At 25.9% G+C, this 27,012-nt stretch overlaps 1 protein-coding gene across 1 annotated transcript in view; it reads left to right on the forward strand.

Moving 5' to 3' along the window:
- The first annotated feature begins 1,299 nt into the window (after positions 1-1,299).
- LOC129984417 (E3 UFM1-protein ligase 1-like) overlaps positions 1,300-27,012 on the forward strand; it is a 31,380-nt gene continuing 5,667 nt past the window's right edge. The window contains exons 1-13 of the mRNA XM_056094294.1: positions 1,300-1,431; positions 10,902-11,047; positions 11,139-11,265; positions 12,752-12,866; positions 13,831-13,961; positions 14,633-14,691; positions 14,776-14,922; positions 15,115-15,290; positions 16,846-17,028; positions 17,969-18,089; positions 21,124-21,364; positions 24,737-24,900; positions 25,772-25,908. Coding sequence (XP_055950269.1) covers positions 1,355-1,431; positions 10,902-11,047; positions 11,139-11,265; positions 12,752-12,866; positions 13,831-13,961; positions 14,633-14,691; positions 14,776-14,922; positions 15,115-15,290; positions 16,846-17,028; positions 17,969-18,089; positions 21,124-21,364; positions 24,737-24,900; positions 25,772-25,908 — 1,824 coding nt within the window. The 5' untranslated portion in view covers positions 1,300-1,354. The remainder of the gene's footprint in view (positions 1,432-10,901; positions 11,048-11,138; positions 11,266-12,751; positions 12,867-13,830; positions 13,962-14,632; positions 14,692-14,775; positions 14,923-15,114; positions 15,291-16,845; positions 17,029-17,968; positions 18,090-21,123; positions 21,365-24,736; positions 24,901-25,771; positions 25,909-27,012) is intronic.

Consider the following 27,012-nt stretch of genomic DNA (forward strand, 5'->3'; position numbering starts at 1 on the left):
ATTGTTCCAATTCACAAGTGTTTCAAAAGAAATAGAACAAGTAAAAATGTTTAATTTTACAGAAAAAATATATATTGGTAAAAATTTAAAAGTTGTTTTAAATATAATATTTGATGAAAGGATGAAAAGAAAAACATTTGCTCTTAGTTATTATAATTCAGTTAACTTAACATCGCAATTTTTTTGTTTGTTTCTAATTTTTTAATTAAACTCTTATAGGAATGTATTTAAAGTCTTGGCATTTTATTAAATTAAATCTTAAAAAAAACATTTTTTTTATATCTATTTTATGCCATTAATATGCTATTGAGTCACTAATACTTAGTATATTTCGAAACATAAATTTAGATTGTCGGTGAAGAATTCCTAACAAAATAAAAGAATATCCTTGAAAACTAAAATTATAAAGTTAAATAAGCTTCAAATAAATTGCAAATAATACCAAAATTCAAAGTGTCAGTTATTTTTAAGATGGCGTGAACCAAAATCAAAAATGTCGATTGTTGAATGAAAATAGCAACTGGCCAAATAAATTGAATTGTGCACAGCAGATGGCGACACTAAAACAAAATATCATCTTTATTAGATTTTTGCATATAACATTTCAGCATTCGGCAAAATAATAATGTTATACGTATATTATATTATAATATTAAGCATTTTTACATCTCCTTTTCGTAACTGAAAGCCGGTTGATGTCTACTTTCAAATAACAATTTATCTCAAAAAACGAATGAAGAAATTTGAAATTGAGAGAACACTGATAAAATTACATTTATCGTATTCTTTATTATTAGTATGCAAAATTTAGTTAGATAGTTACTTTGTATTTACTAATCAGTTTATTTCCCCACATACATGTATGGGTGAAATTATCAACGTGTTTTTTTTTTTTTTTTTTTCAAATCAACAGAAAGTAGGATAGCGAAATATTTTTTAAGGAAATAAAGGTTATATTATTATTTCGCAATAATTTGGAAGCTCCAGTCATTTGAATTTTATTATGTAACAATAATTCTTTTATAGTTCGTACAATATGAATTTAAAAAATATTATTTGAAATAAATATGATCTAATTGCCCTGCATAAAGGCGTCATTTGTGGATTCATGCACTGCTGTGTTTTAATAATAAATTTGCAGTGATAAAAATATCAAATAACATATTTATCTGATCAAAAATTTAATTTTAAAGAGTTTTGCAATATCATTATAATCGTGTATTGATTCGTGAATAGAAAATTGAATAGCGAAACGAACGTAAGCGCGTGTTAGGTAATCATATGCTTCGCAGAAGCATAAAACAAGTAAACTCTTGATGACGTTTACTTTTGAAATTGAAAACAGAATAGAAGCATGTCTGCTGCCTGGGACGAAGTGAAACGTTTAGCAGCTGATTTTCAGCGTGCTCAATTAAGTTCCACTGTACAGCGGTAAGAAAAACACTTGAAAATATCAAACTGATTTTATTTGATAATTATAATTTTGTTCATAGTTTGAGAAAATAATATTTCAGAATTTCCTTCACCACTGTCATCTGATATGTTTATCATAATATATATTTTTGACAATTAATAATTAGGTTCTTATACCGACAAAAATACTTCTTCATTGTAACAACAATTATAAAATTCCTTGCTATTGATTGTCATATGAACTTAACAAAACTGTCGATATTAATGCATTATTCTGTGTGTTTTCCCCCCTTTATTTATTCCCGAAATATAATACTCATATTAAAGTTTAAATTAAGTCAATAAAAGAAATGGGCTACTTTTATTAACCATTTTTAAGCCATGTTAGTTTGCGATAAATAAAATATTATTTATTAACTTCAGTATGAATAGCTGATTAGCTAACCTTCTCATAATTGCACAGTAATTGATTCTTTTACATATAACTGATGTTCAAGGAAAAAAAGCAGTGCTGTATTAAGTTGTACTTCCTACAGTTAAAGGTAGGGGCTAATTATTCCAGGCACCAATGTTCTGCTTATTTTTTTAAATATTTTTTCCCTTATTTCCATCAAAAGATAACATTTTTGTCCTGAAATTCAAATTGTTTTCATTGTTGTTTATTATTTAATCACATGATTTTCTTGAGTTATGGAAAGTTTAAGAAGAAGAGTTCTGCTTAATATCTGTGTACTTTATAAGATGGATAAAAAAGTAAAATTGCAATACTGTGAAATTTAGAAAATGAATTGGATATTTATATTTTTAACAGCACTATGATTACTGTTAAGGGGATGATCACCATTAGCAAGATTACAATCTCCATTACAAGGTGTACATAATAAACAGAACTTAACTGAAACAATTAAGATAACACTAATGTCTGTTAGCTTGACTGAATCATGAACATGAAATTATGTCTGAACAATTTTTCTCAAATATAACCAATATTCCCTGCTAATCAGCTGGTCATCAGAGGTGACTAGTAATAAATATTAAAGGGAATTATGCATTTAATTTTCAGTGTGAATGCATTATTATTCTTAAGTCAATATTAATATAATGAAAAATTATAGAATTTTTTTTTATGTAATTTAAACAATGTTTTTTTTTTTCTACAAAAAATTCCATTAATGTTATATATATATATATATATATACAAAAGTATTAGAATCAAGTTAATAGGAAAAACAAAAACCAAATAAAAATTAAACCAAAAAAATTATTAAAAAATATTAAAAAAGAATCCGGCCTGAAGACTTTTTCAAGGGTCACCCTCAGGCAGGGATTCAAATAAAGGGATTTTTTCTGTGAGGACATACAGACATTAAGTCTAATAATGATTCCTCATGACCCGAAAATCCCCCGAAATTATGCTCAAGAGATATACCATTTTAACAGAAAGGAAATACAAAATAACAAATTAGAAAAAAACCACAAAGTAAAAATACAATAAAAACAATAACAATAAAAACAAAAACAGCATTAAAATTAAAATTAAAAACGAAAAGGCCAAGACATACCATCCAACAGTGAACGAAACTTTAAACAATCGATTGTGATTTCCTGTTTTTGAAAGTTAATGGTAAATTATGTAAACAGAGGTAGGCACCCAGCGCCATCTATTGAGTGATCCAATATGCAAGTAAATTTCTATTTTTATTTAAGCCAAAAGATTAATCCCAAACCATACCTTGTTTAATTAAAAAATTGACATTACAGTAATTTCTAGGAAAATCATTTTTAATTAAATTTTTAAGGAGGATATTTGATGCTTCAATATAAGAATTTTTATTATTGCAAACCCTTTTGATCCTGTTAACTTGTGAGAAAATAAGATTTTTGAAAATTTTAGAGTTTAGATTGGAATGGTAGTTACATAGTTTTGTTATTTTAAAGTTGAAATCATCCCTTTTATCGTATATACCAACTATTGTTTTATCATTAGCAATTTCGATTTTTAAATCTAGAAAGGTAGCCTCAAGTTGATTTATATTTGTATCTTTTAGAATTAAATCTTTTGGATAGCAATTAGTAATAATATTAGTATTGTCGAAGTTAATCAAAAGTAGGTCATCAATATATCTCCACCCGTTTATTAAATTATATTTAATTATTTTTTTCTCATAGTAATGCAGGAAAATATTAGCTAAAGCACTTGAGAAAGCTGTCCCCATTGGAATGCCCTTGACTTGTTTATAAAAATTAATACCATTAAACACGTAATTTTCAGTAATATTAAAATTACATAACTGAAGCCAGTTATTTTTAGGAATGATATTTTCATTTAAATATTCGTCATAAATAAAAGTGCAGACCTTTATTAATTTTTCATGAGGTAGATTAGTGTATAAATTTTCGAAATCAAAAGTATTAAGTTTATTAATGTTGTTATCTTTAAGAAAATCCAATACTTCTTTGTTACTAGAAATAATAAAGTTGTCTTCATTTTTTATTTTGTCCAGGATAATTTTTAAGTATTTAAAGAAATGTTTACCCGTATAGTAATTATAACTACCAGTGCTACAGGTTACGAATCTGAATTTTAATGGATTTTTATGAAATTTAACTGTTGGGAATAAATAAGGATAGTTAAGAGAGCAAGTCTTAGTTTTGGTTTTTTTTGCGAAAGCTAGCATTCTTTTATCTAATTCCTTTTTCCCGGTGTTCTTTAACATATAAGTTGCATTAGAGTTATATTCATTAATTAAAAGTTCTTTATAATAATATTTACAAATTAAACAGAAATTATTTGCTGATTTATCTATTACTGTAATAACAAATTTTTCTTTTAAATTTTTTATTTCATTTTTTAATGTTTTACTAAAATAAATCCCACGTTCTTTAGATCTGTCAAAATCAGTATTCAATTTTATTTTAATTTCCTTTAAAATTCTCACTTTCCATTCCCCGAAACCTTCCGCAGGCCAGTGGTATTTTCTAGATAATTTGGCAATAAAAACATCCAAATCATTACCAATAGAAATCAAAATTTTGTTATGGTTTATTTTTTCTCTTAATCTAAATTTTGTTCCTCTTCCCATCAATTCTCTTAAAGAGTTGGATTCAATAATTTTTAAATTACCTGTAATAATATGACCTTTATCAATATCTATAAAATCTTTATATTTTTCCTTGTTACAGTAACAATCTGTTTTATTTATTTTATCTAAATTTTTGCTATAGTAATTATAATTACAAATTTTTTTCTTTAAAGTTGAAGTGTAACTAAACGCTATTGATACATTAGTTTTATCTGCAAGAGGAAAAAATATATTATTATGTATAATTTTGGGTAATTTAAGATATTCGAAGTAAATATCCAAGAATTTAATCACACAGTATTCTTTGTAAACATTATTTTTATTATTAAAAAGTAAATCGTTTTTTCCAATGTTAAGTTTACATTTAATAAGATCTAGAATAATACATTTAGTGTACGAATTTTTAAACTCTAATTCCCCGAATTTATTATTCAAAAACCATTTTTTAATATTTTTTAATAATTTTTTTGGTTTAATTTTTATTTGGTTTTTGTTTTTCCTATTAACTTGATTCTAATACTTTTGTATCAATTCATCTGTGTTTTAGAAGTAGCTGCAATTGCGCTCTCTAAATACTATGAAGTTCCTTTTTGGTTTTAGTTTAAATAGGTAATAAATTTTAGTTGCGATTTCGAAACTGTTTTGTTTCGTTTTCATTTTAGTTTCGTTTTCAAACTCTTTCTTACTTTAGATTGGTTACTATATATATATATATATATATATATATATATATATATATATATATATATATATATATATATATATATATATATATATATATATATATATATATATATATATATATATATATATATATAATATATATATATATATATATATATATATATATATATATATATATATATATATATATATATATATATATATATATATATATATATATATATATATATATATATATATATAATATATATATATATATATATATATATATATGTGTTATATTTAAGGTGACCATTTTTTTTTAACCTGAAACCAGGACAACATGAATTTTGACCAGCCACGCCCAAATTTTATAAATTTTTATCAAAAATTCACCCAACGGCCAACCTATATACCTAAGTAAATAAAAAACTTTTAGATATCAAAAAATGTTGCGTTTATTTAAACACAAGAAATGTGAAAACTAAAATATGATTTTACAATATAAAAATAAAACATAACATGATAAGCCATACCTAATATAATAACATAATAAAACATAAGGAGTTATTTAATTTAGTTTGTTTTTTTATATTTTTCTGAGGAGTGAATTGCGTTTTACAAATTTTTGTTTTCCTGTATATTTTCATAGAATTCCATACAGGTTGCATTTAAATTATTTTTGACAATCAACAATGATTTCAAAGTTTCCACTTGCAATTGGGTTTTCTCGCTAGTCCAGATGTTGTTTAATAAAGAAAAAACCCGTTCAGTCGGTGCATTAGTTCCTGGCATACAGAGGCAATACTCTACCAATTTGCCAATATTATTGGACACATCATTTTCTTTAAAGGCTTTAAAAATTTCAATCCACCTATCTGATACCAAAACACAATTTTGTTTCCAATGCCCAAGTTTCTCATCTGTGGTGTAGCGCTGAATGAAACAGATTTCATCAAAGAGCTCATCAACAATTAAATTTATTTCCGGATAATGTTGAATTAAATAGTCACTGCATACTTGAACCATTTGATGCATAGGTTTCATGTTTAATGTAATCCAATTAAATTCTCGATTCCCTCAAAATGGTCTTCCCATTCTTCCAGATACTAAGCCGTCTTCTAGACTTTTTAAATTTTGTCGAACTTGCAGGGGCAGAAACACACTTGCTATCCTGTCAGCAATTTTGGTTTTAAGGTCCTTATAAATGATATTTGTTTCCAACATAGAAATATCCTGTCCTTCTATCTTTAAAACCGTGTTATGAAACATTGACGACACATTATGGAGAAAGAAAAGCCAAGATTCGGTTTCAGGATTCTCAAAATAATTTTTAATAATTGTCAGAGTTTTTTCATTAGACGCAAAATACGATTTTAATGCAGGAAATATTTCCAACACGCGCTCAATAGCTGGTCGTAACGCTAACCACCGCATAGCACTGTAACCCAAAAGTTTTTAATATTCTAAGTCTACAAAATTCTTTTAATACACTGACGCTCTCAGTATAAATGTAAAAGTAAGAGTAAATCTTGGTAATTAAAGTTTGTATATCAATTGGAAGGCAGTCCACCGCGGTTTGTATAGAATTGTTTAAAATATGCGCTGAGCAACCAATTCCCACAAGCTCCCGTCCGTCCAAAGTAGCTTTTAGCTTGGTAAAAATATTATTTTTCCCGGCTCTTCGCATGCCTCCAAAGTTAATGTTGGTGTTATCGGCACAAAACTCTAATATCTTGCTTTCTAAATTATGTTTTTTTAAGACCTCTACAATATATTCGGTAACTATGTCAGACGTTTCTCCTGGCAAATCCTTTACTTCAATAATTTTTACCTGTATTCCATTCTTGTATGAAAAATATCTGACAAGTAAAAGAATAAGTTTAATTTCTTTGTGATTTGAGGCGTCTGAATACACTGATATAAAACTTACGTTTCTCAAATCTTCATCCAATATTTGATTTGCATAAGGGACAAGTACATCGGTGATTATAGCTTCGCATTTGGTCCTAGAGCATGCGAATTTAGCATTGAAATATGTCTTAATAAGTTTACAGGTACAGTCCATTGATCAAAAAGATTGATAATGCATAACTGTTCTGTATGCCCACAAACCTTCAGCTGCAGCTATTTTCTTCTCGGCAGTTTCAAATTCTTTTTTCTTAAAATATGATGTCATACTCAAACTTGCAATTGCTGCTGACACTGCTCGTTTGTGTTTAACTGTTTTTATGTGGTTTCCAATGTCGCTTTTCCCACTATTTGCAATAGAAAACGTACTTCTACATATTTCACAATATACTTCACTAGGATCAATATTATTACTTTAATAAATGCATATTTTAATTTTAAATCATCATTAAATACGCACTTTCGTCGTTTTGCCGCCATGATAATAATAAGGTAGGTACATCACAGTAGTTAGTATATCAGACCACCACTGGATTGTATGACGTCGTGGCGGTCCTACTCATGCGACACCTGACGATATCACATGGAATTATCAGGGTTGCCAGTTCTAATTTTATTATTTTTATTTTATTACTTTTTTTGTTTTAATGTTTTCTAATCTAAAACCAGTACTTTTCGTGTACTGATTTTGTTTAATGACTAACCAGGACTTATGCCCCGAAAACCAGTACTGTACTGGTAAAATCAGTACGAATGGTCACCTTAGTTATATTTCACTATTCAATGAATTTATGCATACAAAGGTATAAGAATTTTATATCGCTTAACTCTATGAGCCCTGACCACCTGATATCACCCTGTTCGACAGGGGCCTGACTAAAGCACTTTGGGACAGTTAAATGAGTTTAAGGGGTGAAAAGTATTTCTCAATGAGTGCTCATTTAAACTCATTAACCGCCTTAAAGCACCCGAGTCAGGCTCCTGTCGAACAGGATGATATCGGGTGGTCAGGCTCATATCCAGATATTCTGACACAATTGCTATTTAAAAGTATGATATGCTGTTATCCTGTGTATGATTATTTGGATATTTTTTGTAGGATGAGCTATTTTGATTTTTTTTTTCTTTTGGTACTGACATATTGTCTTTTTCAAACAGAGTAAAATTTTAATTTAGAAGGAACCGATTAGCATGCGGTTTGTCAATCTATCACTGGCATGCAGTTAATATGCAATTACCATCCTATTCAAGATTATATGTTTGGTAAATCTGGAAATCGCATCATTACACAGAACAACTAAATGAAACCAACCTTTAAATAGTTTTGTTGCTTGGCAGAATAAAAATATTCCTGTAATTTAATATTAAGCTAAAAGTGCAATAGTGACTAATTGATATCAGAAAATGAATAAAAACCTAAACTAAATACAGAAAAAAATTAAGATTTGAAATTTTTTAATTTTATTCTATTAAAATAGTTCACTGATTTGACTTTTCACGATTGGTCATATACGTTATTGCATATATATTAAACATATTTGTCATATATTTGACTAAAATTGTAAGCCAATATAAAATCTATATTATTTATATAGATTATAATTTTCAAATAGATATAGTTGAAAAACCTGAATTTCTTCCTCCATAATCTAATATAAATATTTGATTATTTATTAAGTACATTATTAGATAAATCATTGTATATTAATGAATGAGAATTTATCTAAAAGAAACTGATTTTTGGTCTTTCTGTTAGTTGAACTGGCAATAAATTTGAAGCATCTGGGTTTTCAAATTTCTTTCTCTTATCATTAAATTTATGTCTTCGTATTTCCTCAAGATTTTTTTAAGGTTTTGCATTAAAAATCTGGAACTTCTCAGAAGTATTGATTCGTTTCTAGTTAATTAGTTATGTTTATTCCAAATAATGTTCTTTTAAACTTAATTCGATTATAAATTACATATACATTTTATTTATTTTTATTCTGAGTTTGTATACCCAAAGTAAAGACAAAGTAATATAAATTATGCCTTCTAGATTGGTTATTATAAAAATGAATGAGTTTGTTTTAAATTCTGTAACTGCTAATTTAGATACAGTTGCAGAATCTTTATAGTGTATTTTCCAAATTTTATAAATTCAAAAATTCTGCAAATATACGAATGTCTCCCTTCAACTTCCCATGTAGCAATGCATTGTGGTGCATTTTGTATTTTATTACAATGAAGAAAATTGGTTATGCATTTTTGATGCCTTACTTTCATCTTATTGACTCCAAAATTTGTGTCAGATCTATAATTCATGCTCAAAGATTGCATACCAAATTTTAATTATTTAATTTACCTTTTTGAGTTGTCACATTTATTTCAAATTCTAACTTACAAATGGTCAATGTACATTGATGGATTTGGTTCAAAATTTAATGAATATCTTCAATTCTGATAAATCTTTTTTATCAAATTTCATCCCTATAGCTCTTAGAACTTTTGAGTTATTGTGTTCACAGACATACGAGTCCCTTCAATGCATTTAATCCAAATTTTTTTAGAAATTTACAAATTTGATATTAAAACTATATACCAAATTTTATTACTTTAGATCGGTATATTTTGATCATGTTCATAGAGAGATACAAGACCAGAAATTTTTTGTTTGAATTCACAAGGAGTGGACAGGGGTTAAGAAAGTGAATTCAAGATGAGTTTAGTGTATTGGTTGTGTGTCTTGGTTGTCCTTCATAAAAACATTGTAGTACTATTGTAACCAGCCAAAATCCAAGAAAACATCTTTCAAACCTTTGGCATGGTTTTTACACTAGTAATTTGTCACTGTCATTGAGTAGCCTTTAATCTTTTAAAAATGAATATCCTTAAGGCATACTGCTATCATACTAAATCTTATCTCAAATCAATTTTCCCAACCTGTGCCCTCACTTTGTCAGTGAGATTTGAAACATGATGATTTGTGAAGATGTACAGATTGAACGTTTTGATTGCTAAAATATTTTCTCTTGGAATATTTCATAGATGAAAAAGAAAAAAGTGTGTTGGGTTAAAAAAAAATATTTAATATTATAAATTAATATGCATTCAAGAAATTCCTAATTTTTTAAAAGTTTAGTGCTAAAAAATCAGTAACAAGAAATGAAATAGAAATCTTAAGTTGTTATAAAAAAAATAAATTGTATCGATAATATACAAACAGTATGTATATTATAAATAAAAATAAATCAAGGTTTCAATTGTGGCTTTTTTTTTTCAGATATATTTTTAAAAATTTCAAAAATAAATCTATTTACATTGATTACTTTTTAATTTCTACACTCATATACATAAGAAATATCATGTTATTCATGAAGATTCTTGAATAAGAATGAGACTATTTATATTGTTATCTATTCAACATGAAAATTGTCCCAGAAAAAGAATAGAACTATTCTTAAAGATAATTAATATAAAAGAATAGCTGTGGAATATAATGACATATCTAGTTGCTTGTATTCTGAAGCCATTTGATGCTACTTTGATAAATTAGAAGTAATGTCTGGGAATATATCCAAAAAACAATTTTAACTATCAACTCCATCTATAAATAAAAAAAAAATTGAGAAATGATTAAAATTTATATATATTTGATTTTTATTGCATGATTTTTAACTTGTAGTGTTTAGAGAAAGAATTTATTACTAACATACAAATTGTAAATATAGTAATGTATAGGTAAAATTTTGTGGGAGTTCAAAAGTTGTATCTTCCCCTGTACTATATATATATATTTAATCAGCTTAGTGGATTAGCAATATTTACTAATTATTAAAATATGTTTTACAGCTTATCTGAAAGAAATTGCATTGAAATAGTAAAAAAGTTAATTGAATCTAAGTTAATTGATGTGATTTTCACAACTGATGGTAAAGAATATCTGACACCTGCAAGACTTTTGAAGGAAATCAGAGATGAACTTTATGTTCATGGAGGTGAGCTGAAATATTATTTCATTTGATATTTTATTATATGATGTTAATTAATTTAAGCTACATTTGATTTTTATTGTAATTTATTTCTTAGGGCGCATCAATTTAGTGGATCTTGCTCAGATAATTGGAGTCGATTTCAATCATGTGGAAACCAAAGCAAGTGAATTTCTTAATAGTGAACCTAATACATGCATGGTATTGGGACAGCTCATCACAACGTAAGTTATTAAAACTTTATTAATTTAATTTTAAAAATGAATTTTTATTAAATAAGAAAATAAAAAAAAATTAAGTTGCCTATGTCTATAATTTTTTTATCAGTTATCAGCTTTTGCATTGTTTTTAAGATTTTCCTAATTTCCACCCTTTTTTTTTACTGTTTAACATGAGGCTTAACCATTTTTGTTTTTTGTTAACTTTGGATTTTTTTAAAGAAATTTACATAACTTGTTTTTCTTTTTATTTCAATAAAATTTTATAATTGAAGAAATTTAGTGATAAATTTTTCTGGAAACAATCAAAAATTTAATTTTACATTTACTTTAAATTTAAAGTAGTTCCATTCTTTCATTATGTTTAAATGCACATTTTGTTCTATTAATTCAACATAAAGTCAATGGCAGTTTATTCATTAGAATTACAGAGCTGCTGCATCCTCTAAACTTATTTAAATTTTCCTTTTTTTTAATCAAAATTTCTTATTGTTTCACTTTTTTAATATCTTTTCCTTATTTGTTATTCTGAAAACCCCATGGTCAGTGAAAATGTAGAAAGGTCTATTTAAACATAAAAATAAGTCAAGAAATGAATGAATAAACAAGAGAAATGCAGATCTGGGCAACTTGTTTTCCAGCCCACTGCATGTACTGTTGATTAGTTAATTTGAAGAAAATGGTAACCCCTTTCTCTCTTGGAAGAGGCAGGTATGGGAACTGCTATTAGAGCAGATAGGGAGTGCTGCTTATTTTTTTCGCTTTCATTTAAACATTGCCTTTATTCTCTTTTTTTTCTTCCTGTCTGCGTCATTAGTACAAGTTTGGATTTGATTCTTGTTGCCCATCTGATCTGATCTTGATAAAAACCCATCTGCTTTATTAAATATCCACTTTTTTTTTTTTTTTGAAGTTCCTTTTAAAAAATGTTATTTTCTAAAACAATATTCAGATTAAATTTTTAAGAGGGATTGATAATTATTAGTTATTACATATAAAAAATTATGAATGTTGCAAATTATTCATATGTTATTTGATATTCATTTTGAACTAGTATTATTAAGCTGACTGTGTAAAAATGGAGAAGTGTATGGGAAGGAAGATTCTGATACTTATATCTGTTGAATTATCATTTTAAATTCATACAATCTTTTTTCTATCAACTATTCTATTTTCTTCAAGGATTTTTTATTACAAACTTGTTACTATATATATCTGAAATGCAACAAACTTTTTGTGTAGTTTTGAAATTAAAAATTTTATGTTACTTATGGGTGAAGTACATTTTTTTTTAATTGCGGTCTCTTGAAAAATATTTTTACAGCACTTCTAGTTCTGAACCATCACTGCATAATGTATATATTTTTGTTCTATCCCATTTACTACATTTTTCAGAAACTAATATATCAAATTAATATAACCTGATAAAATTGACATAAAAAATGTAATGATATCTATTCTTATAATGTAAGATATATTTTGGATATTTCAGCGACTATTTGGACCATCTTGCTGAAGAAGTTAATGAAAAGCTCCATCAGTCTGGGGAAATCAGTGTGGCTGAAATCACTAAGCAGTATGATTTACCAGGAGATTTTCTGGAGCAGGTGTGAATTTTATGTATTGATTTATTTTCAGTAAATAAAATATTATTTCAGAGATAGATTAAAATTTAAATATTATTTTGATATTGTTTACCCATTCTTAGTTATGAATTTAAACCAGAATGTTTGTCCTATAAAATCTCATTTTTTTCCAAGACTGACAATCAAGTATTGGCTTGTAATAAGATAGGGAAAATCATTTGCCCCTTTCATCCATTGGAAAATAGTATCGGTTAATTGTATTCAAAGTGAGTACACTTATTTTCATAACTTAAAATACCCTATAAATCCATTGTGCTTCTTGAGTTAAATACTCTTTGCTGAAATGTTTTTAATTTTTAACAACTAGTATATTGAAAGTAAAATATATTATACTTAAATATTATCATTACTGATAAATTATCCTTTGTTGCTTCCCAGGTTAGAATGTCCCCTCCCCCTTTAGGGATCTTTTTTTTTTTTTTTTTTTTTGACCTATTTGGTTGTTGCATTTCTCATTGTGATTTCTTTCTATTGCATCCTCTAACAAATAAAAAATAAAATAAAATTTCTTCAGATAATTAATAAATTTCAGATTCCATTGTTGAATTTTTAAAAAATTATTGGGGAATCTAGTATAAGTTTCTCATTCAAATGAACTTATATTTTTTTAATAAAAATATTAAATTATTTTCTGAATAATTTGTGTCTGATAAGTAAAATAAAGATCATGCATAGTTGTGCATTAATGCAAGCAGAACTCTTGGATGATTTCATTGGAAAAAATTCTGAAGGTTCATCCACTGTAGATGAATTATAGATCTTTGTAATCGAAGGAAGGTACTGTTTCTAAATAAAAGAATAATTTTAATTTGTTATCATTTATAAATTGAAGTCATTGATAAATCTTTAATATATCTGCTAAACATATTTTATGCCCCATTCCTTGACATTATTTTTTTAATATTTATTGATTTATTCTTAATAGGTTTTGCATGAAAGATTAGGAACAATTATCCAAGGGCAGGTGGATAGTAGTGACTCTAGAACTTTGTTCACAGACTCGTATGTTGCTCAACATACAGCTAAAATTAGAGGTGCCTTATCAGCCTTAACAAGGTTAGTGTATTCCTTATTTAATTAATTATGAAATTTTTATTTTTTAAAAAAGATTACATATAAAAATTGAATACAGTATTATTACATTTTTCAATGGACTAGAGAAATAATGGTATAAACCTGAGGAAAGTGTTAATCATGGTTCGATTTCATAGGTAAAAATGTTTTGAGAATCTGAAGAGATCTGCAAAGAATATTGTAAATGATAAATTATTTTATAAAGATAGAAATCTAAATGTATGATAATGCATTTAAGAATGTTTCTTACTTATCATAATGATTTTACTTCAGCACTAAATTATATAATGTAGCTGCTGTAAAACTAGAAATACAACTTTTTTGCATATTAATTTATTTTTATACATATTTATGTCTATTATATTATATATTTAATTTTATACATTGTGAAAAAAAGATAACTATAGATAAGTTGTTAAATTTATCAGTGTCATATTATAACACTCGAAAAATTCCGTTATTTCTTTCTTTCTTTTTTATTATTAATTCTGTACATTTGTGTGTGGGTTTTTTTTTGTTTTTTTTTCCCCTAAGGATGGAATTGAATGCTTTGTGTAAAAAACTGAAAAAAAACTACTGTAAATTAAATGTGCAGAAAAGAAAATATTTCATTCTTGTCAAATTTTAATAATTTTTTTTTCTGTAATTCTTAGACCTGTACCTCTCTCAAATATAATCAGTCACTTCAAGTTTCCAGAGAAACTGTTCTACCGTGAGTTAGTTTTAATAAATTTTATATGAAAAACTTTTATTGGAGATCTCTTAAGCAATTTCTTGATCCTTTCTTCTTTTTCAGGTGTAGCTGAAGATTTAATAAAGGAAGGAAGGCTTGCTGGCAGCATATCAGGAGGCAGATCTGAACGAGCTATCTTCATACCTGATATTTATGCTGTATCCCAAAGTGAATGGATCAACTCATTCTATAAACAAAATGGCTATTTAGGTAAAATTCTTGGTTGTTTTCTTTAATTATTTTGAAAAGGAAAATTTTTCTTCCTAATTATTTACCTTCAGTATCAATAACTAGTATATATATTGTCCATTTATTTTGTTAAATTTAATTAATTGAACATTAAAAGTACAAAATGTTTTAGTTTTATTTCTAATAATTTATATTTCATTTCATCTTTCAAAGAGTATGATGCTGTTGCTAGGCTTGGCATCCTGGATCCAAAAACATACCTTAAGAAGATGTTTAAAAATGAAGGGCTGACTTATCTAACTACTTGTTGTGTTGGTAAAAGCATAATCAGTCAAATTGAGGCTGCTCTTGATGAAGCTCTCAACTCTGGAACTTGGGTTGATATATTGGTAAATTCATATTTATAGATATTTACATTAAAAAAGTACATTACACTGTCTTTTGATAATGATAAATGTAATATTTTTAATTATTTTTCATCAAAATGACCAATAAATACTTTTTACAATATGAAATTTCAGCAGTAAAATGGTTATTTATAAACTAAAAAACTAAAATTTACAAACAATATATGAAACTTATTTTTTAAAATTTTAATTCGTGATATTGGTGGTTTTTAAAAAAGTACACGAGCTCAATTGAATCATATAATATAGTTTAATAATTTATTTAGAAAAGAGTTTCTGAAATAAAATTGTGAAAGTTCATTGCTTTTCATTTTAAGATAAATGAAAAGAGAAGATTAAAACTGGCTTAGTCATCTTATTATTTGATGAAAGAAAGTTATATATTTGAATTAGAAGTGTTACTACATTTAAAATATTCATCATTCCAGTTATAATATGAGAAATTTATACCAATTTTTTTAGACAAAGCTACCAAATTTGGCCAGGTGTAACTTCTTGGGTAGTAAGCTCTTTTTAAGAAAGGATTTTTTAAAATTGCAATATACAAATGAATCCAAAAAATAGTAATGGATTTTAGTATTTTGTGATATTAGACAATATATATTATGAGGAACTATTTTAATAAACTGGTCAATTTAATTTCACATATTTCAACACAATTTTAACTTACTTCATTTTAGTTTAATCTTTTTTGTTTCTCCTAATTAATTTTGTTAAGAATGTGTTTTTATTCATTCATTTTGACTTCAGCGTACTCAGCCCCACATTTATATCCAATATTATTGTAATGGTTGTTTGGTGTTCATAAAAATTTAAATAATTCAGTGAATATAATGAAATTTAAATATATTGTCAATTATCTGTGATAAAGCTTTAATATTATTTTAATATTTTATAATTCATGGAATTTGTATTTTTTACAAACTTATTTATTTGGCAACTAAGAAAGTAAAATTATTTTAATTGACTTGCTTATGGCCCCTTTTTAGGCTAGTGACCCTGGGCAACTCCTTAAAACAATATCATATTGTTTCATATTTGAGTTGCAAACCTGTAATCCTTTTTATAGATGTTTCACTCCCAAGATTTACTTTTGAGTCTTTTTTGTTAATGATTTTTAAACTTTAACAATCTATAAATATAAATTAGTGAAAGAAAATTACTCATTCTCAAGTTAATTTTTAGTTTTACGATCCTCATTTCCATCTTCCTTTACAGAAATTCATTCAGCGGTTTTATGAATTTGGTTTTAACTTTGTTTTTTAGTGCTTAGCTGTACACAGTTTATTGATATTTTTTTCATTACTATGTTGAATATTTTGTGCATTATGCATTGTTATTATTTTTAAAAGTGGATTTGATGTAAAGCATACTTTATAGGAGTATATAAAAAAACCCATTTTAAATAAAAAACCATTAAATTAAAAAAAATATCTCCCTGCAGATAGTTATTTTTCAGACAATTTTAATTTTATGAAAATTTTTCATTAAATTTTTTTTTTTTTTTTTTTTCCTAATAGTATGTTATTTTTCCTAGCCCATCTTACCTTCTGTATTTACCTCTGAAGATTGTCATGGCCTCATTGGGGCTGTTACAAAGAATATTGCTAAACAAGGATCTGTTGTACATGTGTATGGTGATGGTATACTTGTTAGTGATCCACTTATACAGACTTGTGAAAAAAGTTTTGATGCTCTCATGGAAACCAAAGCTAAAGAAGTAAGCATTTTTTTTTTATTTACATTTCTGGAATGTATTTGTCATTGACATTTAATGTTTCACGTTTTAGTGTCTTTACTTATTGCAACTTCTTATTTGCAAATTATAAGTGTTCTATTAATTATTTGATATCTAATGCAAGGTTTTATTTTACCAATATGGAGATCTATATATGATTAACAGTCTTTTTACGTGTGAAAATTATTTTATTTATAAGTATTATTTATGATAATTTGCATTTTTTTCAACTTTAAATTATTATCTGAGTAACATTAAAATGAGTATTAATAATTAAAAGAAAATTAAATTCTATGTGATATCAAGGAATTTCTTGTGGCTTTAGATCTTAGCAAACATTTTACAATATAATTTCCCAATTTGATTGTGTCATTTATGCCAAATTATTTCTAAAATAGCATTCTTATTTCGATTGTTAAAATTATTCATTGCAGTTGTAATTAATTTTTGTATTTCTTTCATGAAATTTTGAAATTGGTTTAACTTAACATTTGTTTTCATTATCTTTAATTAATGGTAGTGCGACTCAAACCATCATCTATTTGGCTCTAAATATGTATCTCCTCATCTATTATTTATATTTATTGTATTGAAGTTTCCGTCATTGTTAAAAAAAAAAAACTTTTTTTAAATTTGTTGGTAATTTTTTTCTGCTGCTTAGTTACTTTTGCTTTTTCAATTATTATTACTTTTCTAGACAGATTTTTACACAATAGCTATGATATTCAGTTTTTTTATAATTCTTAAAAAATGAATTGAGAAATGAAGACTTTAAATTGCTTCCAGTTTCAATCAAAACAATTTATGTGCAATATTTTCAGATCTTTGGTAAATTTCTGTCTGAATTTGGATTAGAATATTTTATTTGCTCCTAGAATATACAAGTCTGTTTGACTTATTTTTTTAATTTTTCTTCTCTCAGGATATTGCAAAAAGACCTCATTTATTTAATGTTCAACAATCCTCAAAAACTCCTTCTAAGAAAGAAACATCCAAGAGCAAACAAGATCGGAAAGAAGATAAAAAGAAAAAATCAACATCTGGTAAGATTTTATTTCTTGTAAATTTTTTCATGTAATAATTCATGCAGTTTAAGATATCACTTGATTTTTAATTAAATTTTGAAAACTAAATTATTTTTAATCAATCCATTTAGACTTTTTTCTTAGACATCCAACCTTTATTAAGAAGGGGGTTTCTTTATTAACTCCATGTATGTTTTTCACAGGCTTAATAAGTCTAGCTTTGTTTATCTCAGAAAAAGGATTTCTCAAAAAAATTATTAGTACCAAGATAATACAATAGTCCAAAATAAAAAAGATAACCAATTTTTTAGAAAATTTAGACAAACGAGAAATGTTAATTTTGAGTATTGAATACTCTGATGTTATTTTATGTTGCACATTGAACTTCTTTTATATAATATTTTATATTATATTTCATTTATTATAAAAAAATTATACTGTATTTCATAGTTCAAAAATTTTGCTTACTTATAATAACTGCAAACTGAACTAATAACAATAACTGAAATAACTGGACTGAAATTAAATGGGGATAATTTTGTTTAACTGTTTTATGAACAGGGCATATTTAGAAACAATTTTAGCTACCTGCCATGGTTGTCAATAAATTTGAACAATAAGAATCTCCCCCTTCCTCTTCATTTTATTTTTTTCAAATATGTAAAGAGTTACAAAAAAAAAAAAACTGTGGACTGTTGTAAAAAAAAATAACACAGAACAGATTTTCTTTTATGTCTTTATGTTTATTATTTATCTGTACAGAACTTTGACTTTTTCTATTAAAGGTGCAAAAATAAATTTCGGTAAAAAATGTCAGTGTCTAGAAGCTTGATCTAATCAGTTTCCAAAATTACTCTGCGAAAGAAAAAATTATGTATTATTTTCTCTCATATTTATCTAGAAGCATCTTTTTAATGAATTTAAAGACTTTTAGTTAAAAAGAGGAATTTTTTTGTAAAAAAAAAAAAAGAGATGGCTTTTTTAAAAATTTTGAGCTTTTTATAATTTTGCCCATGCTCACATATTTGGTTTATCCCATCTAATTATGTCACTGACACCTAGATACACTATGACGCAAGACCCGTTAGAAGTGGGCTCCAGTTGAGAGTTATTGATTTAATCGACTACATAACAGTTCTTCCAAAGAAAAATGATACTTTTGTCTTCTTATTTCTTATAAATGAACTTTTTAAAATGTATCATTTAAGCATCAAAAAAATGTATTGCATTTTGTTTTAATTTTGATTCCCAAAATAGTGGTATAAAATAGAATGAAACTCTGTCATTCTACATAAAGAGATTATTAATGTCTAATAAGTTAAAATGTCAAATAATGGGAAAAATAAATTATGGGAAAAAAATTTTAAATTATTCTATACAACAGGCTTGGTTCTGCTGCAAGTTTGTATGCATAAAAACGGCTCAGCATTGGAAACCAGCCTTAACAAAACATAAACTCTGTGCACGGCTCATCTTCATCAGCCAGATTTCTGTATCTTGCCTTAAAGAAAAATAAGCAAGTCATAATGCATAGATTATAGTAGCTTTAAATGCATAATACATTATCGAAAATGTTTGTTTTTGCAATCTTTGTTATTGTTATAAGCTTGAAATTGAAGCTTTTCTATTTATGAATTAAACTTTTCTGATTTGTTAAATATGCAAGTCAACTTTTCCTTGACTTACAAATAATTTTTTTTTTAATAAATATTTGTATATTAAAGAAATTGCGAAAAAAATTAGTTTAAATACATTGGTTTTGACACCAAGTCTAAGTTATAATAAGCTTTTTTAAGCTGTGGTGCAGTAATGATATAGTATTATAAATTATATTTTACATTATTTTTGGTTGTATAATTTTTACACAAAAGATTTAAATGAATTTGAAATGGTGCTTCTTTTAGCATGTTACGCAAAAAAAAAAAAAAAAAAAAATGCATATATATTTTTTTTAATTGCCTCCCTGCAAATAATAGCAGTGACAACAATAATCATATGCTAGTTACAACTTTTGTGAAAGTTTAAAAGTTAGTAGTTGCTAAAGAGTTCTATTTTCTATTTTAACGCTGTGCTTGATAATATTTAACACTGTGCTTGATAATATTTAACACTATGCTTGATAATAGTTTAAGACAGAGATTACCTTGTAGATGTTTCATGTCATAGAAATCTCGTCAATAAGTTTTAAAAAAAAAATAACTTGATAAATTTGGCTCAAGAGGAGAGAAAAAAAAAAGAAATATAATCATATTTTTAAGATGACAATGAAATTTTTAATGCTTGTGAACACATCATATCTTCATGAAAATATAATTTCAGCCTTGCCATTAATTGAAAATAAAACATAGAGCACAATTGCTACTTGAATCTGACTTATGCTGAAATTAAGATAAATCCTGCTATATCAAAATTAGTTGCAATGAGGCAAGCTCATTTGTATCATTAATCCTCATATAAAATTTGACTTAATGAGTAATAAGTTATGAGTAATTATGTATTATTACCCATGTGAAAGTTCCATTTACGAATAAATAAATGATGTAAGTTAAATACATTTTATTGTTTGATTTTAAATATTTCATTTAGGATGTAATGATTTTAATTAAAAAATACTTTTATAATGGTACTCTGATATAGACTAGCTTTCAATATTGTTACAATAGACATTTCATATTCACCATGATATTTCATATTCAACATTCAGCATTTTGAACAATGTTGAGGATACATTGCGCAATATCAGTTTCTAGTTGATTTTAAACATTAAAAAACAATATTGAAATATTAACAATGACTTTCTCCGACATGACTAATCACCATTATCTCCAATAACACCAACTGTCCTCTCATCTATATCATGTGCTGCTCCAAATTTTATAACTCACAAATAGAGAAAATTCATCAAATTATAATAAAAACCTCAGAGAATTTTTTTAATTGATTTTCACTTAATCTGTTCAATTTATAATTATAATCTTATCTATTCACTTAATCTATTAATTCACACAATTCTCATCATGTTAAAGCTATATTTATTTTCTACTCAATGCAGTTGGCAAATCAGGTGGTGGAACACAGGGACGTGAGACCAAGACGAAAAATGTTAAGAAGAAATACTTTACTGCCCATGAAGCAGATGATATGGACTACGAGGAAGAAGTTTCTGTAAAGACTGCAAGTTTGGAATTAGATTTTATAAGTACAGATGAGATGCAAGATCATTTAAGAAAAATTGAGTGTCTCAAAGAAGCTCCTGATGAATTGGTGTCTATTCTTATTGATGAACTTCATAAGTAATTTTATTAATTTTTTTTTCTTTTGCTTTAAAATGATTGTGTCATGTTACTGTGCTTTTCAAATCTTTCTAATCTATCTGTCCATTCTTTCTCCCATATCTTTATGTGGAATAAAAGTCATGTAATGTTTCCAAATTCATATATATATTCAAGGTGATCAGTAAAGTTCTTTTAAACTCTTTAGCCGTGAAAATAATATGCACCTATAGTAAAGTGACTATGTTAATGAGATAGGTGGCAGCGTCCCTCATGGCAAAATAAAGAAGGCACAGAAAATAACTAAAAAAAATAAGATAGTGGCCCAAATATCTGATTTTAAAAATATGTGCTATACCATAATAAAAATACAGGAAAAAGTTTCATAAAATAATCTGTGAAAATGGTGGAGATATTTACGATTAAAATTATGAACTTATCATGATTTGAAAAAAGATTTGTTCTAGAGTTGAAAAATGTATTCTCAGTTTTTCCCTATTAAGCAATCGTGAAATGAAATTTGAGTAACAAAGAAAGTGAATAAAAATAATATTAAAAAAGAAAAAAAAAACTGAAAAAACATTTAAAATAAGGGAAACTAAGAATACAATTTTCAATTTCCCTTTTTTAAATCACAGGAAGTTCATAATTTTAATCACAAGTGTTTCTGCCAATTGTACTGATAATTTCATGAAACTTCATGTATTTTTATTACAATTCTCCAATTAGATATTTTGGCAGATCTCCTTCATTTTTGTTACTTTTATAGCTTTTCTAATTTGCTGCTAAAGGTGCTGTAACTTGTCTCAATGAATTCAGCATAGTCACTTTACTATAGGTACATATTACTTCTATGGCAGTAAAAGATGTCATTTTGAATTTAAAAAACTTAAAAAATTCAATAATCACCCTATATATACAAAAATTTGCACTTACATATATTTTTATTTGTTGAATAAAATCATTTTTTGTTTTACAAATACCAGTCATTTTGTATGTATGTATATGTGTATATATATATATATGTATGTATATAATATGCTTTTAGCATGCTTGATTGCATCATAAGCATATTCATTTAGTAAAAGCTTTTATGAAAGGATACAAGTCCTCATGTTTTTATTGTGCTTACAAAGTATCACTCCAAGATATAACAACTCAGCTTGTATTATATCTTCAAACCTTTTCAATTTTATTTCAGAGAAGACAATGAATTTATTATATATATCTTATGAAGAAGTTTTAAACTAGCTCAGTGGCTGGTATGAAACCAATTTTGCTATTATTTGTAGCATTCCATAAGTAATTATAATAAGAAATTTGAAGTGGTGCTGAATAGCTTTCAGACTACCACCTTCTGTATGCCTATTCTATTTCTATTCTGTGATGCCTATTCTTTTCTATTTCTAAATGCTTGCAATATCTGGAAATTTTTCTTCCTTAAGTTTATTTTTTTAATATAATACTTTTTGAATATGGAGATTTTGATAACCTGCATAATCCTTGCCATATTACCACTATATATCATTTTAATGAATCATTAACTTTTATTCAAAACATATTTAGATTTCCTGCAAGCAATCCTCTTTTTAGATATAGTGATGAAATTGAGGATCTTAATTACTACAACCTAATAAATAATACCATATATTTATTTTCTGGAATTATAGAAACTGCCTAATTTTATTGAGCTTGAAAATTTCAGCTTTCATTAACATATTTGCATTACTATTTCACAGTGAAGAAACTGAACAAATTCTAATGGCAGCAGTTATTGAATATAAAGACTTTTACATTGTTTATCATTTAACTATCATAGACAAAATTGGTTTATATTCTCTGTTTCTGTACGCTGTTTCTTTCTTTTATGTGGATAATATAACTTTCTTGAAAACTAATAGTTTTTTTTATGATTACTAATTTTAAGAATATTTTACATACTAGAAATTGTCCTTAAATAATATTTATATCGTCTTTCATTGATATAATCATAATTCTTGCATTCATACTGATGGTAATCCGATACTCTTATGGGTTTTGTGTATACTTTTAAATTTTTACTATCCACAGTTGCTTTCTTTTTCTTTCAAGTGATTATATTACTATCTATTACTGAAACTAAACTCATGCTTTCTGACTGAAATTCTTCTAAATCTTTTCATTTTTTGTTATTTCAGAATTTAAACAAAAATCACATAAAGGATTATTTATTAATCACATAAAGGATATTTCCTTGTTATTTAGGAAATAAGCACCAGTGTGCAACTACTTTATGCTTGTTCATCATATTTCAAAATACCCATGCTTCAATTGCTAGAAATTACAATTTTTCCTGACAATTTCCTTTTCTATTTTACTTAATAAACAATTTATACTCTTTGCATTCTTAAGAACTATAAAGCTTTATTCTTTTATTTAAATATTATTCTGTTTTTATTGGTTAACCCTCACTTCAAATGTTACATTACTGTTTAATAATTGTTTTAAGATAATATAATTTTCATTTTAATGGCACTTTTAAAAACTGCCTCTTAAGCCATTAAACCCAGAATTAAGGCAAATCTGAATAAGTTTAAGTAGTTAGATGAAAAAACTCTATATTTATTTTTTAACTTGATTTCATTTAGCACATATGTTTGCCATTAAAAATATGTCTATGTTGAAACTTAACTGCTTTTCTGTGTCACTGGTATATCAGCTAATGTTACTTAATTATATAGAGTGTCTTAAAAATATATTATTTATAAAATATATACATGTTATTAAAATTAATAATAACATATATGAAGATTTCTTTTAATAGCCTATTAATGCAAGAATTTTTTTTAATTAATAAATTCTTTGTGCATACATTTAGCATTTTAAATTTTATAAAATATTTTCTTCTGTTATATTAAATCTTACTTTAAATCAAACTTATTTTTGGAAACAAATGTAAAGTTTTTGTCAATCACTAATTTTTTTTCAAATATTTCAATTTTTTTATAATATTGAATGCACTGATCCATCAAGATGTAATTACTTAGCCATCTTTTGTTCATATTTTTCAATATATCTTTTGTTCATTATTTCATATATCACCATGCTATATTTCTATTTTTAATTCTCAGTAGCTATCTTATTTTAATATAATAAATGTATTTTTTTAGATATTTCATCTTTCAATTTTAATTCTTGGAAATTAATAGTCTATAACTAATTTCTCTTTCAGTGAATGTTTGTAAATTATGAATAATTATATGGAATAGTTTTTAATTATTCCTTTTTTACTTTATAGAGTCCTGTCTTTAAAATAAACATTTATATATTATTAGCAATTTATATTTTATTCTTTAACTATTTTACTTTGATAAAAATTTCATAATTTTTATTGATTTTCTTTTTTTCTTCCAGACCTCTGACTAAAAAGTATCGTGAAGTGGCAAAGAATCTGTATGATGCTACCATTGCATCAACTGGCTCTTCTCGTCGCAAGCAGCATTCAGATTATCAAGAAAAATTCTCCACATTGCTTGGACATATTGTCATGTTTGAGAAAGCTATCAAGTTATTTTCTGGTAATTTGATTAATATTAATTAAATTTCTACAATTTTTATTGCAAATATTACTTAGTTTTTACTATCGAAAACATGTAGAAAATATAGTACTACAAAAGCATTATTTGCATTTATAAGGATTGTTTTTCATTTTAATGCAATAGATTAATCATTGTCATGAAAATAATTAGAATTTAATAAGGCAATATTTACTCTTTGAAACTAAATATTTTTTAAGAGCACAAGATAGTTGCTTTGTTATTGGTTTATTTGGTGTAAATTGTTTAATATTTCCAACTTTTCTCCATTGTTTTTTAGAAAAATTGATAATCATAATAATTATATAGTATCGGTCTATTTTTTATATAGATTTTTATATTAACATAATGAGCTGATTAATCAGAAGACTTAACCAGAAACTTAATAATTATTGTTAGTGTTTAAGAGATTTGTGGTAGTATTATTATCTAAAGTTTAAAATTATTTGTCTTTCTTCCATCTTTTTTATGAATTTGATTCATTTTGCATATAAAAATAACTCTTACTCTTTTATATCACTTTGATATATTACTCATAGGATAATCCAAATGTTTCTTTAAATGAATACCATTTAATTTTATCAAGCAGTTACCCTATTTGATGATACAGCATTCATATATAAACAACACTAATCATTTTTTTGCTTAATTTTAATTATTAAAAAAAATTGAACTACTTAAAAAAGCATTTTGCCTCCTAAGAATATTTAATAGAAGAGACCATAATTCATCTCTTTTTTTTTAATACAATAGAAGTGTTGTGAAACAAGCAAAAAATGAGACAAAGTTATTTTTGATAAAGTTAATTAGTTATATTTCACTTTTCTTTTTTTTAACGAGCCACATTTTTCAGATGACGTTTCTTCTCAGTTGTGCAAACATTTACAAAAAACTCTGTGCTCTGATCTTACAAATGCTGTTGTCTTATATCTTGCCCATGAACATGGAATACAAGGCTGTCCAGATTCTGAAGCATCGTTAGCACTAGAGGTAAACTGGAAAAAAAATAAATTACTCATTAAGACTTCTTAAGTGTGTTAAGAAAAACATTGCAATACTTTAATATTTTTGTTTCTAATTATTTATTACTTACATATTTATTGTCCAAAGAGTGAAAAATGGGAATGCTCTTGTTAAAAAGATTTTGATCTTTAAAGAAAGTATCTCTGTTAATTTTTTTTTTTTTTTAAGATATATGACATTTTTTTCCCCTTACTTATTTTGCATTTTAAAATTCAAATCAGTATGTAAAATATTTTTTACCTCTGAATTAAGGTATAGAATGATTTATGATTTTATTGAATTAAGAAATCCTATTCATAAATGGAATAGTAGCTTTTTATTATTTTCTATTTCCAGAAAATTAAATGACAAATAATTTTATTTTTTAATAAGCTACAACAAGGGTGCACAGACTTTTCCAGGGTACAGGTTACTTCTAATTTTTTCAAGGTGGTGCAGTCCACCTGGTGATGTAGATGTGATGAGTTAAAAAAAGGTCTAAAATATTTATTATAATTTAATAATAAATATGGAATATGTACTTACCTGCATAATTACAAACATAATTATAATGGCAAGATATAAACATGAAAATAGTAGTCACAAATATAATAATATCAAATGATACATTTAATCTCAAACAATTCAAAATACATTAGGAAATAAATTATTTTCATTTAAAGTTCTTGTTATAGTTAGTAGAAGATTTAGTCTGCATGCTGTCCTAATATTGAATATCTCGATATATAATTACTAACTGCTAATCTTGCACTGGATTCTAAGTGGTTGTCTGTGAAATGGGAATGATGTGTTGTCCTAATTATATTCATTATTGAAAATCCATATTAACACAGATAGGTAGAGCCAAATAACGATGTTAAATGATATGCAACTTTTTTTACTTCATCTATTCCAAAAGTTATTCTTAGGTTCTGAGCTACATGCTTTTAAAATTATACCATTTTGAAAGAGAAAAACTTTGTTTATCTCATGAGATAAAGAGAATATATAATTTATATTTCAGTTATTTCTTCCACATCAACATTGCCAAATGGGTAACACTTGAATGTAACAGTTGGTTCTGTTCTAGTA

Source organism: Argiope bruennichi, chromosome 9, assembly GCF_947563725.1.
Source record: "Argiope bruennichi chromosome 9, qqArgBrue1.1, whole genome shotgun sequence".
NCBI classification, from domain to species: Eukaryota; Metazoa; Arthropoda; class Arachnida; order Araneae; family Araneidae; genus Argiope; species Argiope bruennichi.